Source organism: Cajanus cajan, chromosome 5 (genome assembly GCF_000230855.2).
Source record: "Cajanus cajan strain Asha chromosome 5, NIPB_CcT2T_4, whole genome shotgun sequence".
Lineage (NCBI taxonomy): Eukaryota > Viridiplantae > Streptophyta > Magnoliopsida > Fabales > Fabaceae > Cajanus > Cajanus cajan.
Genome location: NC_138521.1, coordinates 30,875,412 through 30,893,904, shown reverse-complemented (window position 1 = coordinate 30,893,904; position 18,493 = coordinate 30,875,412). Strand labels below are relative to the sequence as shown.

Genomic DNA, 18,493 nt, shown 5'->3' with positions numbered 1-18,493 from the left:
ATCCAAATTCCGAATCGAATAATGGATGAGAATTTTTTCAAGTTGAAAATTAAAATTCAAATAGAGAAATCGTCATTACCCCGACTCGGTTGTGCTTTATCGCCAAAATTCTGACTGGAAAGAGTAATAACATGCATCGAGTTTTAAAAATTCCACCTCATTCATAGGCGATCGCAAGTTTGTCTTCAAGTTATTTATACTCGCCCAGTCGGATTTTTACCGATCAATCATGAGTTTGTCTTCGAGTTATTTATACACGCCCAGTCGGATTTTTACCGATCAATCACGAGTTTGTCTTCGAGTTATTTATACTCGCCCAGTCGTATTTTTACCGATCAATCACGAGTTTTGTGTAATTTCTGTATAAAAATGTCAGAGATCATATGAGGAAACAAGAAATAGTGATATTCATTGAATTGAGAAATTATTGAATTTTGGTGCCTCGTTAAAAACCTTCTCAGCAAAAAACCCCTCTCATTTTTACGGGGAAAAAATACTGAGTTAGGAAAAGAGTGCACCTAATACAAATATGGAAAGAAAAATTAGTTGTAATAGAAATGCAAATTTGCAGCGTTCCAAGTTCTCGGTATCATCCCTCCATCCAAAGTTCTCAGTCGGTAAGCTCCTTTGCCGACGACGTCATCAATTCTATAATGGCCGACCCATTTAGGTGACAATTTGTTCCTCATCTGAGTTAGCTGGGCGCGCTTCAAAACGAGGTCTCCTACAAAAAAATCTCTTGGGACAACTTTTTTGTTGTACTTGAAAGCTGCTCTTCTCTGGGCTGCTACTTGATTTATCCTTGCTCTCTCCTTTGTTTCAGTGATCAAGTCCAAATCCACTCATCTTCCCTGGTCGGATTCTTCCTCAGAGAAGGCTGTGGTACGCACTGAGGGTTCTGCAATTTCAATCGGGATCATGACATCTGTTCCGTACACTAGATTGAAAGGAGTATCTTGGGTTGACGAATGAACAGTTGTGTGGTACGACCATAACACTCGGGGAAGCTCCTCCACCCATGAAGCACCTGAGTCCTGGACACGCTTTTTCAGACCCGAGAGTATAATCTTATTGGCCGATTCCGCTTGGCCGTTAGATTGAGGGTGTTCAACGGAAGTGAATGTCATTCGGATACCGATCTCCCGACAGAAATCACGAACTCGTCCACTTGCGGATTGCGTCCCGTTATCCGATACCAGAACTTGGGGAACACCATATCTGCATACCACGTTCTTCCACAAGAACGTCTTTATCTTCTTCGCCGAAATGGTTGCTACTGGCTCCGCCTCAATCCACTTGCTGAAGTAGTCTACCGCCACTACCAAGAACTTTAACTGTCTCACCGCTATCGGAAATGGACCGAGAATATCAATGCCCCACTTGTGAAAGGGCCAGGGAGACAAGATTGAATGAAGGCGCTCAGCTGGGGAATGGTGCAGTGTTGCGTGTCTTTGGAATCCATCACACTTTTGGACCCAATTGACGCAGTCGTTTCTCAGAGATGGCCAAAAGTACCCTGCCCGAGCAACTTTATATACCAGAGCTCACCTTCCGATGTGACTTCCGCACATTCCGCTATGCACTTCATCCATCACTCTTTGTGCTTGTGACGTTGTCAAATACCTCAAAAGAGGAAAATTGAAACCTCTTCGATACAACCTTTCATTGATGACCACAAACCTGACTGACTCTCTTTATATCAGCGACACTTCCTTTTTGTCTTCTAGAAACTCCCCCTGAGTCAGGTATGCAATATAGGGCCCCATCCATGAATCAAGCTCTTCTTGGATGAAAAGGACACTCTCCTGCGGCTCATTAATACTTGGCTGAGCTAAGGTTTCTTGGATGACCGACCGAGTAGCTCCTGGCTTCTTTGTGCTTGCTAACTTGAAGAGGAGGTCTGCTCTCGAATTCTGCTCTCGCGGTACATGGTTAAGTGTAAACTCTCGGAAATTTTCTGATAAGAGCTTAACTTTTTCCAAGTACTTCGCCAATTTAGGATCCTTCGCTTGGAAGGTTCCAGCCACTTGTCCGGTGATCAACTGGGAGTCGCTTCTAGCTGACAAGCTCGTCGCCCCCATCTCCTTTGCTAAACTCATCCCTGCTAACAATGCCTCGTACTCGGCTTGGTTGTTGCTTGCTCGGAACTTAAATCGTAATGACTGCTCTAGTAGTATTCCTCCCGGGCCTTCCAAGACAATTCCAGCTCCACTTCCTCCTAGGTTCGAAGCACCATCCACTGATAGGATCCACTGCGTCTCTCCGACACCGCCCTCATCGGCGGGTGAGGTCAGCTCCATCACAAAATCAGCTAGCATTTGAGCTTTGATTGCACCTCTCGGCTCATACTTGATGGAATATTCTGATAGCTCTACAGACCATTTCATCATCCTTCCTGCCAGGTCGGGCTTCTGTAACACTTGCCTAATCAGATGATCTGTTCGGATTACCACCTCATAACTCTGGAAATAGTGTCTCAACTTCCGCGCTGCAACTAGTATTGCAAGGGCCAATTTCTCAATCTTCTGATACCTCGTTTCTACTCCCTGTAAGACCCGACTCATGAAATACACTGGAACTTGAGAGCCTTCCTGCTCTTGGACTAAAATTGCGTTGACAGCTCGATCGGACGCCGATATGTAAACCAGCAACGGGATACTCGGCCTTGGTTTCGTCAAGATCCGTGGCGACGCGAGCGACTTCTTCAGCTCCAGGAAAGCATCATCACACTCGGTTGTCCAAGTAAAATGATCATTCTTCCTTAAGCATTGGAAAAGCGGGAGGGCCTTGTCGGCCGCCTTTGAAAGGAAACGCGACAAAGATGCCATTCGTCCCGCAAGTTGCTGCACCTCCTTCACCGTCGCTGGACTTCTCATGTTGATGATCGCCGAGCACTTCTCAGGATTTGCCTCAATGCCCCGATGAGTTAGTACGAAACCAAGGAACTTTCCCGCTTGGACCCCGAAAGAACATTTTTCGGGGTTCAACTTGAGCTGATACTTGCCTATGGTCTCAAATAGTTCTTGCAGGTCGTCTAAATGCCGATTCAGACTCATTAATTTCACCACCATGTCATTACATAAGCTTCCACGTTCCTACCCAGCTGGTTCACCAACACTTTGTCCATCAAACGCTGGTACGTTGCACCTGCATTCTTCAAACCAAAAGGCATTACCTTATAGCAGTAGTTAGCTTGATCGGTGATGAACGCGGTTTTGTCCTCGTTTGCTGGGTGCATTCAGATCTGATTATAACCCGAATACGCGTCCATGAAACTTAACAGTTCGTACCCCGACGCGCCATCAACTAGGCAGTCTATATTTGGCAAAGGGTACGAATCCTTCGGGCATGCTTTATTTAAATCGGTGAAATCTGTGCACATTCTCCACTTTCCACTACTTTTACGTACCATCACGACATTTGCAAGCCAGGTCGGGTATTGTATTTCTCGTATGTGTGCTGCCATCAGTAACTTGTTGGTCTCTTCGGTGATGGCTTTTCGCTTCTCCTCGCCAAATTTCCTCCTCTTCTGAATCACTGGCTTCGCACCGGGGTCTACAGCCAGCTTATGGCACATGAAGTCGGGATCTACTCCTGAAATGTCTTTGGCGTGCCATGCGAATGCCGTCATGTTCGCTTTCAATACTTCTATCAATCTCGCGACGTCCTCCTGGCTCAAGGATGTACCAATCTTCACTTTCTTTCCTTCCGCCATTGCCACCTCTTTAACGTCCTCAACGGGAGCTGGTCGGCGATCAAAATGGCTTATCCTAGGATCTAAATCGATGGAGTGGACCTCTTGCTCTACTTGCGCAGTGTACAGTCGCCTTCGTGCCTTTAAACTATCCCCGTAGCATTTTCGAGCAACCTCCTGATCCACTCTAAGGACCCCCACAGCACCGTTTGGCAATGGATACATTACCTTCAGATGGGAAGTGGACACCACCGCTCCTAGCTTGTTCAGGGTCGGTCTGCCGATCAGTATGTTGTATGATGACTGAGCATTGACCACCAAATACCAAACGACCACCGTCTTCATCTGAACTCCTTGGCCGAAGGTCGTCTCTAGATCGACATATCCCCTTGCGATGACCTAGTCTCCTACAAAACCCACTAGAGTCCCTGCATAAGGAATGAGTCGGTTGTTAGGTATTTTCATCCCCTCAAAGGCTTCCCAGAATAAGATGTCCGCGGAACTTCCCTGATCAATCAACACGCGCTTCATATTGTACCCCATGACTGTAGACCCCTAAAATTGTCCGGGTCGGAAATAAGACTCAAAGACTCTCGAAGACCGAAGGAAAGTCAGCCGGAAGGACTCCTGGAAGACCCTAGGATGATTCTTTGTAGGTCTAGAAGTCTTAGAGTAGCTTAGAATAAGGGTGTGTGAGGATTGGAGTTCAATACGCCCTCCTAGAGGTTCAGTACGGCCGTACTGAGCCATTTGAACTACAATACGGCCATAATGAAATCAATACGGCCGTACTGAAGTTTTTGAACTTCAGTACGGCCGTACTGAATTCAGTACGGTCGTACTGTAGTTCAAAAACTCAGTACGGGCCGTATTGACTCCTTAGGCCGTACTGCGCCTCAATCCTATAAATAGGACGTCATTGGCTCGTCCTTCCACACATTTGGAGCATTTCTCCACCCTCTGGCTGAGTATTCTTGGGTTTTTGAGCTATTCTCTACCCTAGAAATCTCTCCGAGAGCTGATCCGACTAAGTTCTTGAGTTCACGAGCCTTTAGCTTGAGACTCGAACAAGTCGAAGGGAAATCTCTTTGATTTCCATAGTTAATATTTATTTTTAGGGAAAGGAGCGAGCGAACGTGTAGTGGGAAGGAGCGCCAAAAAGCCTCCTAACTCCTTTTTGAATATATAAAAGCCCGCTTCGAAGGTTTCTTTCCAAATCCTTTCTTTTACCGCTTTCATTTATCGCTTTTTGATTGTTGCATTGCACGTTTAAAGCTTTCATCATGTAGATAGTTTACTTATAATCGTTCTAATAAATAGGGGTAGTTTAGTAATTTTACGCTATTATTTATGAAATAAGCCGTCATAGGGAACCCGAAAGGGGCGTTGTGGGGTGCTAACACCTTCCCCACACGTAATCGACTCCCTTACCCAACTCTGGTTGTAATGGCCAAAGTTGATTTGCGAAAATCAATTGCCTTATGTCTTTTTCCAATGTTTTGAGTAAAACATTCGTGGCGACTCCAAGAACCCCTTTTTGCGAAAACCACTAATCCATGGAGGGTCCCGTTTGGGATTAATACGGATTGGTGAGAATTATTTAAACAAAATTGTTAGTTCGATGAGGTCTCAGTTTGAGAATAAGTCGTTCTAACAATCCATCATTTTTCAAAACTAAAAAGAGTCCAACCATCGTCGCGAATGCCAATGTCCGTTTCGGCGGGTGGCGACAGATGGCGACTCCACTGGGGAAGCCTCGAGAGTCAGTCCCATTTAGTGATGGATTATTTCTAAAATGATAGTTTAAAATTACTTCATTACCCCTCACTTGTATGATAATATGTTTTACCTAATTGGCTTTAATAACTGTTGGGTATTTAAATTTTCGCAATCGTTTGAAATATAAACTGCACACGAACCTTTGCACACAACAGTTCCCTCTATACCTGGGGGCATGAGTGGAAAGCCATAGGGAGTGTATGTTAGTACGGCCGGTTGTCGAATGGGTCTATAGGTGCCCGTAGACCGTTGTCGGAAAGCATCACTCAAGGTGAAAACCATGAACTCAAGTCTGACAGTGCGTTGGAGCTTTCCATCGACTTACGACGAGAGGGATTGGGTCCCTATAATGGGGGCACCTTGGGGGCCTTAGACCGGTGAGAACAGTTAGAACCTCCTTGAATATGCACTTGTCTGCAGGATACCCCTACCTCGTGATTCGCTCGTGACTGTTCGTGGATGAGTGAATTGTTTGTGTATAGGTCTATGTGACATTGTTTGTGCATTAATAATAAACCTCGTGATGAGGTCTAAGAATAACCCCCATGCATGAAAAATGTCATGACATGAGAGGAAAGACCATGTGTGAAAATATAATGAAAGTGAGGAGCATGTGCATCATTACCAATAAGACATCATGCATCCTCATAACCATTCATTTTAGGCTCACCAATACCCCTTGACATGAGTGAAAGAGACCCATGACTACTGAGATTCTCCGTTAGGAGAGAGATCATAAGTCAAGGAGGGTGGTAAACCTCCGTCTTAAAAGGGTAGCACCTTAAAGATGGAAGGTTATCAAGCTCATGTCAAGAGTGTATTCATTCCATAAATAAACTAATTAGATTAAGCATTCATTTTAGAAAGTGGCTGGTCATCTCTCTGTCCTCACGCGCGCGCAGAAACTCAAGAAGATGGACGCGTTGGAGGAACAAAATAGGAAGCTTACAGCCGAGCTCTCACAGCTCAAGGAGCAAATGGCGCAAATGATGGAACTCATGCGTCACCAAAACATACACGGGGCTCAACACAGTGACCATGAGTCCCATCATGAGGAGGAGCAAGAGCAAGAGCCTCCGCAAGCTGTACCCCTTGGGGCGGGGATTACAATTAGAGAGCCCGAGATTTCAAAGGAGCAATTCCACGCTCTCGAGGACCGGCTGAGGGCTATGGAGGGGCATGATTTTGATATCAAAGATGCCGCCGACATGTGCTTAGTGAGGGACATCCAATTCCCTCCCAAATTTAAAGTGCCCGATCTTCCAAAGAATGTGGGATCGACTTGCCCCAAAAGTCATTGTAGACCCCTAAAATTGTCCGGGTCGGAAATAAAGCTTGAAGACTATCGAAGACTAAAGGAAAGTCAGCCGGAAGGACTCCTGGAAGACCCTGGAAGACCCTGGAAGACCCTAGGATGATTATCTGTAGGTTTAGAGGTCTTAGAGTAGCAAAAAATAAGAAAGTGGAGGGAATGAAGCCCAATACGGCCTCCCAAGAGTTCAGTACGGCCGTATTGAACATTTTAAACTACAATACGGCCGCACTGAACTCAATACGGCCGTATTGAAGTTCAATACGGCTGCATTGAACTCAATACGGCTGCACTGAACTTCAATACGGCCGTATTGAGGTTTTTGAACTTCAATACGGCCGTATTGAATTCAATACGGCCGTATTGTAGTTCAAAACTTCAATACGGACCGTATTGACCCCCAGAAACCGTATTGAGCCTCTTCCCTATAAATATGACGTCAATGGGACGTCATTTGACACTTTCACACTGAGTTTTAACCCTCTTCTTGAGTATTCTGGGTTTTTTTGAGCAGTGCTCTGCCTAGAAATCACTCGGAGAGTTGATCCGACGAAGTTCTTGAGTCACGAGCCATTTGCTTGAGTCTCGAACCTAGTCGAAGGGAAATCCTCTGGATTTCCATAGTTAAAATTTTATAGAAGGGAGCGAGCGGTCTTGTAGAGGGAGGGAACGCCAAAACGCTTCCCAATTTCTGTCAAGATATATAAGAAAGCACGCTTCAAAGGTTTATCTCTTTAAAGTCCCTTCTTTTACCGCTTTCTGTGTGTACATATTTAAACTGTCATCATGTAGATAGTTAATTTATAATTGCTTAGAATAAATAGGGGTAATTTAGTAATTTTGCACAATTATTTTTAAATAATCTGTCATAGGGAACCCGAAAGGGGCGCTGTGGGGTGCTAACACCTTCCCCACGCGTAACCGACTCCCTTACCCGACTCTGGTTGTAATGGCCGAAGTCGATTTTTGAATCGATTGCCTTAAACTTCTTTTTCCAATGTTTTGAGTAAAACATTGGTGGCGACTCCATGAACCCTTCCTTTTTATGAAAACCGCTAATCTATGGAGGGTCCCGCTTGGGATTAACATGGATTGGTGAGCCTTTTAATAAAATTGCTCGTTTGACAAGGTCTCAGTTTGAGAATAAGTCATTCTAGCAATCCATATTTTAAAACAAATAAAAGAGTCCAACCATCCTTCGCGAATGCCGAAAGCCCGTTTCAGGCCGGTGGCGACAGATGGCGACTCCACTGAGGAAGCTTCGAGAGTCAGTCCCATTTAGTGACAGATTATTTTTAACAAATAATAGTTAAAATTACTTCATTACCCCTTGCTTGTATGATAACATGTTTATCTATTTGGCTTTAATAACTGTTGTATGTTTAAATTCTCGCAATTGTTTGAAATATAAATTGCACACAAACCTTTGCACACAACAGTTCCCTCTATACCCGGGGGCATGAGTGGTAAGCCATAGGGAGTGGATGTTAGTACGGCCGGTTGTCGAATGGGTCTATAGGTGCCCGTAGACCGTTGTCGGAAAGCATCACTCAAGGTGATAACCATGAACTCGAGTCCGACAGTGCATTGGAGCTTTCCATCGGCTTACGACGAGAGGAATTGGGTCCCTATAATGGGGGCACCTTGGGGGCCTCAGACCGGTGAGAACAGTTAGATCCACCTTGAATATGCACTTTTCTGCAGGATACCCCTACCTCGTGATTCGCTCGTGACTGTTCGTGGATGAGTGAATTGTTTGTGCATTGATTATGTGAAATTGTTTGAGCATACATTGCACCTTTTAAACATACAACATTCCTTTTTAAAATAAGAATAAATAGGAATAAGAATCTTCCATTGCATGGTGTTAACATCTACCTTCATCACATTCATATAGGTAGTTTCCCTTTTCACCCAAAAAAAATACAAAAAACAAAATACCCAAAAAAAGGAAAAAAGGGTTATTTATCCAAACCAAGCAATATCATGCATCATCTTAGGGACATCCTAAAAACATGATAATGCTTAGTTGAATAAACACAATGCATGCATATTCATCGTCATCATCTCATATCATGCATTCTTATCAAAGATCATGGAGGGATCTAGGTTTACATTTCATACATCCCTCCTAGTAAATCATTAATAAACATTAATAAAAAGAAAGAATTAATCGATGCGTATGTTCAAAGAATGGATCGCACGCCGTTCGTTATCAAGTGTAAGCCAACAACCGCGCCAAGCGAACACACGTCAACTCCGTTGTTGGTAATTAAGACGAATAAAGGGGAAGGTCCGACACCGTTAAGGATCACTACTCCAAGGCCTTTTCCCTACGAATCGAATAAGGCTGTGCCGTGGATATACGACATCCATTTTTCTGCCGACAGCGATATCTCTAACATCGCTGGACTTGGGGGCATGACTAGGAGTGGCAGGATCTACACTCCCGAAGATCTTCATGATAAAGCCCCCAAGAATAAAGAAAAAGAAGAAAAGAAAACCGAGGAAAAAGAATCCGAGGATGAGACAGACGAGCTGTTAAAGTTTATCCGACAGAGCGAGTACTCTATCGTGGATCAACTTCATAGGACGCCAGCAAAGATTACGCTGTTGTCGTTGATCCTAAGCTCCGAACCGCATCGGCAAGCTCTGTTGAAAGTTTTGAACAAGGCATATGTGTCGCATACCATCTCCCAAGACAAGTTTGAGGGGATTGTTAGTCACATCACGGCTAATGATCACCTCACTTTCACCGATGAAGAGATCCCCGCCGAGGGACCTAATCACAACAAGCCCTTGCACATCTCCATAAAGTGCAAGGAGTATCACATCGCTAAAGTCTTGGTAGACAACGGATCTTCCTTGAATGTGATGCCAAAAAGAACGCTCGATCAAGTGGCAATCAAGGGAGTCCAAATGCGCCCGAGCAACATGATTGTTCGAGCTTTCGACGGATCTAAAAGAGAAGTGGTGGGAGAGATCAATCTTCCAATCCAAATTGGACCCACTATCTTTAATGTCGAATTCCAAGTGATGGACATTACTCCCGCATACAGCTGTCTCCTCGGCCGACCTTGGATTCATGATGCGAAAGCTGTACCCTCTACGCTCCACCAGAAAGTCAAATTCATAGTGGATGACAAACTGGTGACCGTACAAGCTGAAGATGACATACTCATCAGCAAGCCATCCACCATACCTTACGTGGATGCAGCAGAGGAAGCTTTAGAAACCGCCTTCCAAGCATTGGAGATCGCCAATGTTGAAACATTTCCCCGAGAAATGAAGAAGGTAGCCCATATGCTCACCAAGAATGGATACTTGCCGGGACAAGGTCTTGGCAAGGATTCCCAAGGAATTCCCGAGCTACCTATTATCAAGGATAATCCGGGGAAACAAGGGTTAGGATACAACCCCAACAAAGATCAAAGAACGAAGAGGAATCAAGATCCTTCTCGACGTTCTTTAAGCCAGATCTTTAGGAAGGCCGGTTCACAAGCGTTAAGGACGGTCGTCGTCGTCAAGTGTTTTTCTCCTTCCGATAGGGATGTATAGACCTGATGACTATTAGAGATTACTCCTCGGGGACAGCCCGACCCCCGAGCCTCGATAGGGCACATGTTTCCTCTATGATTATAATAAAATCATTCTTCATTATTTCTTATTGCTTCTTTTCTTGCTTGCAATAAAATTCTAGACCGCATTATTTAACCCTGTTTGAATAAACATAAATGAGGTTAAAATCATCTTAATAAAAATAAACCCGCATCTTTTTTATGTGGAAGTGTGTGACAACTTGGAGAACCTCTCCTTGGCCTCAATAAGTACCGTCATGGATAAAAAGAAATCCATTCAGGACAAAAATCCTAAAAAACAAAAAGCTCGGCAGGAAACCCAAAAAGGGGGCGGCGCAAAAATAAGAGCAAAAGACCCGCTAGGAATCCCACAAAAGGGTGACCTAGGCAAAAATTAGGGTTACAAAATAATGAACAAAAACAAAAGCCCGCTAAAACTCCACAAATGGGTGTTTTAGGCAAAAGTTAGGGCAATCAAAAACAGAATAAATCCATGATGGTACCACCAACTGAATTCAACAAAGGGGCTCAAGAAAAGCTATCCAAGTTGTCAAATCACAAACGTTAATAACCAAGACGTGCTTAACTTCATAAGTGTTTAATCAAACAAGCCTAAACACTTAAGCCTACCATTGGCCAAGCCATTCTTACAAAATCCATTTTTCAAAAATAAATAATCCCCTCTAAAACACAAACTTTCGAAAAAAATATCCTTTCCTTCTTTTCTCTCTTGTCCCAAACGATTTTTGAATAATCTAGTGGAAACATGGAGATATAGTAGTCAATAGGAGGGTTGACACATCTTCTAAAGGAAAGGAAAATCATTTGGTTGATGACACCAAATCTCAATATAACATGCATCATTCCTCGGTTACAGAAATCGGCAGCACACAGCCCGTCTAGAGGAATGGCAAAAATCCAAACAAAAACGCATCGGTTAATTCTTTTGAAAGATAAATCAAATAGAATTAGGTGCATCATACTGCATACATGCATACAGATGATAGGTGTAATGGAAGATCACTTATTCTCTGTTTATTGAAAAAAAACAAAAAAATATAAACTTCAGAAAAACAATACGCCCGTATCATGTTCAGTACGCCCGTACCAAAATTAGGGTTATGAACAAATTTTCAATTCAATACGGGCATACTGAAATGAATAACGGCCGTATTGGCAATAACAGAAATCCTCCCTCACGTCGATGACAGAAATTCCTCCAAGAAAAGGAGGATAGGGAGAGCCATTCATTTTTCTAAAAACATTAAATAATAAAACTTGCATTTGTGCATCACACACATTAGTTGCACATTCAAAGACCTTATCATGAGGCAATTGCATAAAATAGAAAATAGGAAAAATTGCTTGTGTATGGCAGCGGTCAACAGAAAAAGCCGCAATTCAACAGAAAAGGCAAAAATACAGAAAAAGCCAAAAAAATGACAAAAAAGGCAAAAAATACAGAAAAAGCCAAAAATGACAAAAAAGGCAAAAGATTTAGAAAATCGATCGCCTCGTACAGAATAACTGAGCCTGGAGAGGCTTGCCGAAACAATACTCATGCAGAATAACTGAGCCTGGAGAGGCTTGCCGAAACAATACTCCCACAGAATAACTGAGCCTGGAGAAGCTTGCCGAAATAATACTCCCACAGAATAATTGAGCCTGGAGAGGCTTGCTGAAAAAATACTCCCACAAAATAATTAAGCCTGGAGAGGCTTGCCGAAATAATACTCTCCAAAAGACGTCTCAGCTCGCATTCTCGGGCTGAACAAAAAAACAATACTCATGCAGAATAACTGAGCCTGGAGAGGCTTGCCGAAACAATACTCCTACAGAATAACTGAGCCTGGAGAGGCTTGCCGAAATAATACTCTCTCAGAATAACTGAGCCTGGAGAGGCTCGCCGAAATAATACTCCCCAGAGATATCTCAACTTCCACTCACGGGCCAAATTCCCCAGTGAAAGCTATCAAAGCGAGATCAGCAAAATTCCCCAACGGAAGCATGATCCAAACAAAATATCCAAGTCAAAGGACTTAGACTTCCTCAGTGGAAGATAGCTTTCCAACTCAAACGAAGAGTGAAGCTAAGCCTGAAGAGGCTTTCTAAACAATACTCTGGGATACATAAGAACTTCAAATCCCCAGTCGCCTACACAGAGGCATTCCTACAAAAAGCAAAAATCCAAAAAATCAATAACAATTCCCCAAGCGGAATCTGGCTTTTCAGCCAAACATCAAGCGTCAAGATGATCTGCCTAACAGAAGAGGCTAATCACAATCAATGACAAAATCCCCCAGCGGATAACAGCCTACACAGAGGCGACAAAACCAGAAAAACAAAAAGAGTCACCCGAATAAGGATAACCGGGATACTCCACCATCGTCGAAAGGACGTCAGCCAATCATAAGGCACCGCTCATCTTAGAAAGAGCATCTTCGTGTCTACACCCCAGGGAAACAGAAATTCCTCAATGGGCACCAACTATGCAAAGGAAAGTTGGGACACAAGAACCTATGAGTAACTGCACATCCCCTAGACGGATCCCTGCGTTATCCAGCCCTCAGTGGCACAAAAATCAAAAACAATCGTCAAAGCAGCATCGTGGACTGTGGAGACAAAATCAAAATCAACATCCAGAACCCTCAGTGGATAATAGCCTACACAGAGGCTACAAAAATCAGAAAAATCAAAGAGAGACACCCGAATAAGGATAACCGGGATACTCCACTTACGTCAAAAGGACGTCAGCCAAACATAAGGCATCGCTCAAATCAAGAAGAGCATCTGTGTCTACACCCCAAGGAGTCAGAAATTCCCCATGGGTACCAACTATGCAAATGCAAGTTGGGGCACAAGAACCTATGAATGAATGCACATCCCCTAGACGGAACCCTGCGTTATCCAGCCCTCAGTGGCACAAAATCAGAAAAACGTCGAAGCAGCATAGTGGACTGTGGAGACAAAAAAAAAATCATCTCAGATCCCTGGAGAGGGTAAACTCGCATTGCCGAAGTGATCAGAAGACACGGACGCAGACCCTGGAGAGGGCAAACTCAGTTGCCTAGGTCATCAGAGACCAAACAAAGTCTGGAGAGACGGTACTCAAACAAAGTCTGGAGAGACGGTACTCAAACAAAGTCTGGAGAGACGGTACTCAAACAAAGTCTGGAGAGACGGTACTCAAACAAGGTCTGGAGAGACGGTACTCAAAGAAAGTCTGGAGAGACGGTACTCAATCAAAGTCTGGAGAGACGATACTCAAAGTCTGGAGAGACAGTACTCAAGGTCTGGAGAGACAGTACTCAACCATCAGCGTCGTCAGAGGCACGTTGGTGTTCAACTTCCGGCTCGGGCGTCGAGTGAAGTTGACCCTGGAGAGGGTAAACTTAGCTACCGAGGTTGTCAGAAGCGCCGAGGTATGCAACAACCTGGAGAGGCTACTCAACAATTTTCCACCGGAAGACGCTACAAGTCAGAAGGTTGGCACATCACCCGGACAATTGGGTCAACTCCTTTACTTGTCAGCCGGTACACCAAAAGGCCGTCCGACTAAGTAAAGGGGGGGCAGCTGTAGACCCCTAAAATTGTCCGGGTCGGAAATAAAGCTTGAAGACTATCGAAGACTAAAGGAAAGTCAGCCGGAAGGACTCCTGGAAGACCCTGGAAGACCCTAGGATGATTATCTGTAGGTTTAGAGGTCTTAGAGTAGCAAAAAATAAGAAAGTGGAGGGAATGAAGCCCAATACAGCCTCCCAAGAGTTCAGTACGGCCGTATTGAACATTTTAAACTACAATACGGCCGCACTGAACTCAATACGGCCGTATTGAAGTTCAATACGGCTGCATTGAACTCAATACGGCTGCACTGAACTTCAATACGGCCGTATTGAGGTTTTTGAACTTCAATACGGCCGTATTGAATTCAATACGGCCGTATTGTAGTTCAAAACTTCAATACGGTCCGTATTGACCCCCAGAAACCGTATTGAGCCTCTTCCCTATAAATATGACGTCAATGGGACGTCATTTGACACTTTCACACTGAGTTTTAACCCTCTTCTTGAGTGTCGCCACCGGCCCGAACGGGCTTTCGGCATTCGCGAAGGATGGTTGGACTCGTTTATTTGTTTAAAAATATGGATTGCTAGAATGACGTATTCTCAAACTGAGACCTTGTCAAACGAGCAATTTTATTAAATGATTCACCAATCCATATTAATCCCAAGCGGGACCCTCCATGGATTAATGGTTTTCGCAAAAAGGAGGGGTTCGTGGAGTCGCCACCAATGTTTTACTCAAAACATTGGAAAAAGGGATAAGGCAATTGATTTTTACAAATCAACTTTGGCCATTACAACCAGAGTTGGGTAAGGGAGTCGGTTACGCGTGGGGAAGGTGTTAGCACCCCACAGCGCCCCTTTCGGGTTCCCTATGACAGATTATTTTCTAAAATAACAGCGTAAAATTACTAAATTACCCCTATTTATTCTAAGCAATTATAAATTAACTATCTACATGATGACAGTTTAAATATGCACACAGAAAGCAGTAAAAGGAAGGATTTAAGAAGAAACCTCTTGAAGCGTGCTTTTATATATTGAGTGAAACTGGGAAGCTTTTTGGCGTTCCCTCGCTCTACAAGCTCGCTCGCTCCTTCCTAAAAAACTTTTAACTATGGAAATCTGGAGGATTTCCCTTCGACTAGGTTCGATCCTCAAGCAAAATGGCTCGGGGCTCAAGAACTTTGTCGGATCAACTCTCCAAGTGATTTCTAGGGCAGAACACTGCTCAAAAACCCCAGAATACTCAAGGAGAGGGTTAAAACTATCAAAAAAAGTGTGGAATGACGTCCAATTGACGTCATATTTATAGGGAATAGGCGCAATACGGCCTACAGAAGCAATACGGCCGTATTGAAATTTTTGAACTTCAATACGGCCGTATTGAGTTCAATACGGCCGTATTGAAATTCAAAAATTTCAATGCGGCCGTATTGAGTTCAATGCGGCTGTATTGAAGCTTCAATACGGCCGTATTGATTTCAGTACGGCCGTATTGAAGTTTTCAGAAACTTCAATACGCCGTATTGAGTTCACTGCGGCCGTATTGAAGCTTCAATACGGCCGTATTAAGTTCAGTACGGCCGTATTGGGCTTCATTCCCTCCACTTCCTTATTTTGGGCTATTCTAAGACCTCTAGACCTACAGAGAACCCTCCTAGGGCCTTCCAGGAGTCCTTCTGGCTGATCTTCCTTCAGTCTTCGAGAGTCTTCAAGCTTTATTTCCGACCCGGACAATTTTAGGGGTCTACAGCTGCCCCCCCTTTACTTAGTCAAACGGTCTTTTTAGTGTATCGATTGACAAGTAAAGGAGTTGACCCAATTGTCCGGGTAATAAGCCAACCTTCTGACTTGTAGTGTCTTCCGGTGGAAAATTGTCGAGTAGCCTCTCCAGGTTTTGCTTTGCTTGCTGCCCAAGCTGGAAGCTGTGAATACCGCCTCTCCAGGCTTAGCTTCACTCTTTGTTTGAGCCGGAAGCTAAGTACCCTTGTGACAACGGTAGCAGTGTGAGTTTCGCCTCTCCAGGCTTAGTCTCGCTCTTTGTCCGAGCCGGAAACTAAGCACCTTTGTGACGACGGTGAGCAGTGTGAGTTTCGCCTCTCCAGGCTTTGCTTTGCTTGCTGCCCAAGCTGGAAGCTGTGAGTACCGCCTCTCCAGGCTTAGCTTCACTCTTTGTTCGAGCCGGAAGCTAAGTACCTTTGTGACGACAGTAAGCAGTGAGTGCCTCCTATCCAGAGATAGCTTCGCTCATTGCTCGAGCCGGAAGCTGTGTACCTCCGTGTTTGTGACGACGGGGTAGTGTGAATATCCCCTTTTCAGGGATTTGTGATGATTTTGTCTCCACAGTCCACGATGCTGCTTCGACGTTTTTTCTGATTTTGTGCCGCTGAGGGCTGGATAACGCAGGGATCCGTCTAGGGGATGTGCAGTCATTCATAGGTTCTTGTGCCCCAACTTGCATTGCATTGTTGGTACCCTTGGGGAATTTCTGACTCCTTGGGGTATAGACACAGTTGCTCTTTCTCTCTGAGTTGAGCGATGCCTTATGTTTGGCTGACGTCCTTTTGACGTTGGTGGAGTATCCTGGTTATCCTTATTCGGGTATCTCTTTTTGATTTTCTGGATTTTGTTGCCTCTGTGTAGGCTGTTTATCCGCTGGGGATTTTGTCATTCATTTCTTGACTGGCCTCTTCTGTTAGGCAAATGATCTTGATGTTTGGTGCTTGGCTGGATGCCACATTCCGTTTGGGGAATATTTATTGATATATATTTTTTCCTTTTTTGGAAGAGTGCCTCTGAGTAGGCGAATTATCTTGATGTCCAGTGTTCGGCTGAGTACCGGATTCCTCTTGGGGAATGGTTATTGATCTTTTTGTGATTTTTCTTGAAGGGGTGCCTTTGAGTAGGCGACTGGGGATTTAGGGATCTTATGTATCCCAGAGTATTATTTAGGAAGCCTCTGCAGGCTTAGCCTCACTCAACGCTTGAGCTGGAGAGCTATCTTCACTGAGGAAGTTTAAGTCCTTTGACTTGTATATACTGTTTGGATGATCGCACTTCCATTGGGGGTTGCGTCGATCTTGCTTTGATAGCTCTCGCTGGGGATTTTCCGGTGAGCTTGAGCTGAGGTTCCCTCTGGGGAGTATTATTTCTGCGAGCCTCTCCAGGCTCAATTATTCTGCATACTGTGGAGGATGTGGAGTATTATTTTGGTAAGCCTCTCCAGGCTTAGTTATTCGGTTCAAACTGTTTGTTGGATTTTCTATATCCTTGCCTTTTTTCATTTTCGGCTTTTTCTGTATTTTGCCTTTTCTTCTGATTTGGCTTTTTCTGTATTTTGCCTTTTTTTATGTTTTTGGCTTTTGCTGTACAGAAATTAAAAGTGCTAAAGAAATTAAATTCAGTTATTATGAGAGAGTATTATTTCGGCGAGCCTCTCCAGGCTCAGTTATTTTGTAGGAGTATTATTTCGGCAAGCCTCTCCAGGCTCAGTTATTTTGAGAGTATTCTTTCGGCAAGCCTCTCCAGGCTCAGTTATTTTGAGAGTATTCTTTCGGCAAGCCTCTCCAGGCTCAGTTATTCTGAGAGTATTCTTTCGGCAAGCCTCTCCAGGCTCAGTTATTTTGAGAGAGTATTGTTTCGGCAAGCCTCTCCAGGCTCAGTTATTCTGTATGACGCTGTTGATTTTCTGAATCTTTGCATTTTGTTTGCTGCTGTCATACACAAGCAATTTTTCTATTTTTCTATTTTATGCAATTGCCTCATGATGAGGTCTTTGAATGTGCAATTAATGTACGCGATGCACAAAATGCAAGTTTAATTATTTTATTTTTGGAAAAAATGAATGGCTCCCCCTATCCTCTTCTTCTTGGAGGAATTTTGTCATTGATGTGAGGGAGGATTTCTGTTATTGCCAATACGGCCGTTATTCATTTTGGTACGGGCGTACTGAACATGATACGGGCGTATTGTTTTTTCTGAAGTTTATATTTTTTTGTTTTTTTTTTAATAAACAGAGAATAAGTAATCTTCCAGTACACCTATCATCTGTATGCATGTATGCAGTATGATGCACCTAATTCTATTTGATTCATTTTTCAAAAGAATTAAACGATGCGTTTTTGTGTTTGGATTTTGCCATTCCTCCAGACGGACTGTGCTCTGCCGATTTCTGTTACCGAGGAATGATGCATATTTGATTTTGGTGTCATCAACCAAATGATTCTTCCCTTTCTTTAGAAGATGTGTCAACCCTCCTATTGACCACTATATCTCCATGTTTCCACTAGATTATTCAAAAATCGTTGGGACAAGAGAGAAAAGAAGGAAAGGATATATTTTCAAAAGTTTGTGTTTTAGAGGGGATTATTTTATTTTTGAAAAAAATGGATTTTGTAAGAATGGCTGGCCATGGTAGGCTTATTGTGTTTAGGCTTGTTCGATTAAACACTTATGAGGTTAAGCACATCTTTGTTATTAATGATTGTGTTTTGACAACTTGGATAGCTTTTCTTGAGCCCCTTGTTGAATTCAATTGATGGTACCATCATGGATTTATTTTGTT

General features: G+C 43.7%; 1 protein-coding gene across 1 annotated transcript in view; it reads right to left on the bottom strand.

Annotated features, from left to right (window-relative positions):
* Positions 1-4,093: 4,093 nt before the first annotated feature.
* The window catches only part of LOC109788346 (uncharacterized), a 28,492-nt gene continuing 14,092 nt past the window's right edge, over positions 4,094-18,493 (bottom strand). The window contains exon 3 of the mRNA XM_083074397.1: positions 4,094-4,201. Within this exon, the coding sequence (XP_082930523.1) occupies positions 4,094-4,201 (108 nt within the window). The remainder of the gene's footprint in view (positions 4,202-18,493) is intronic.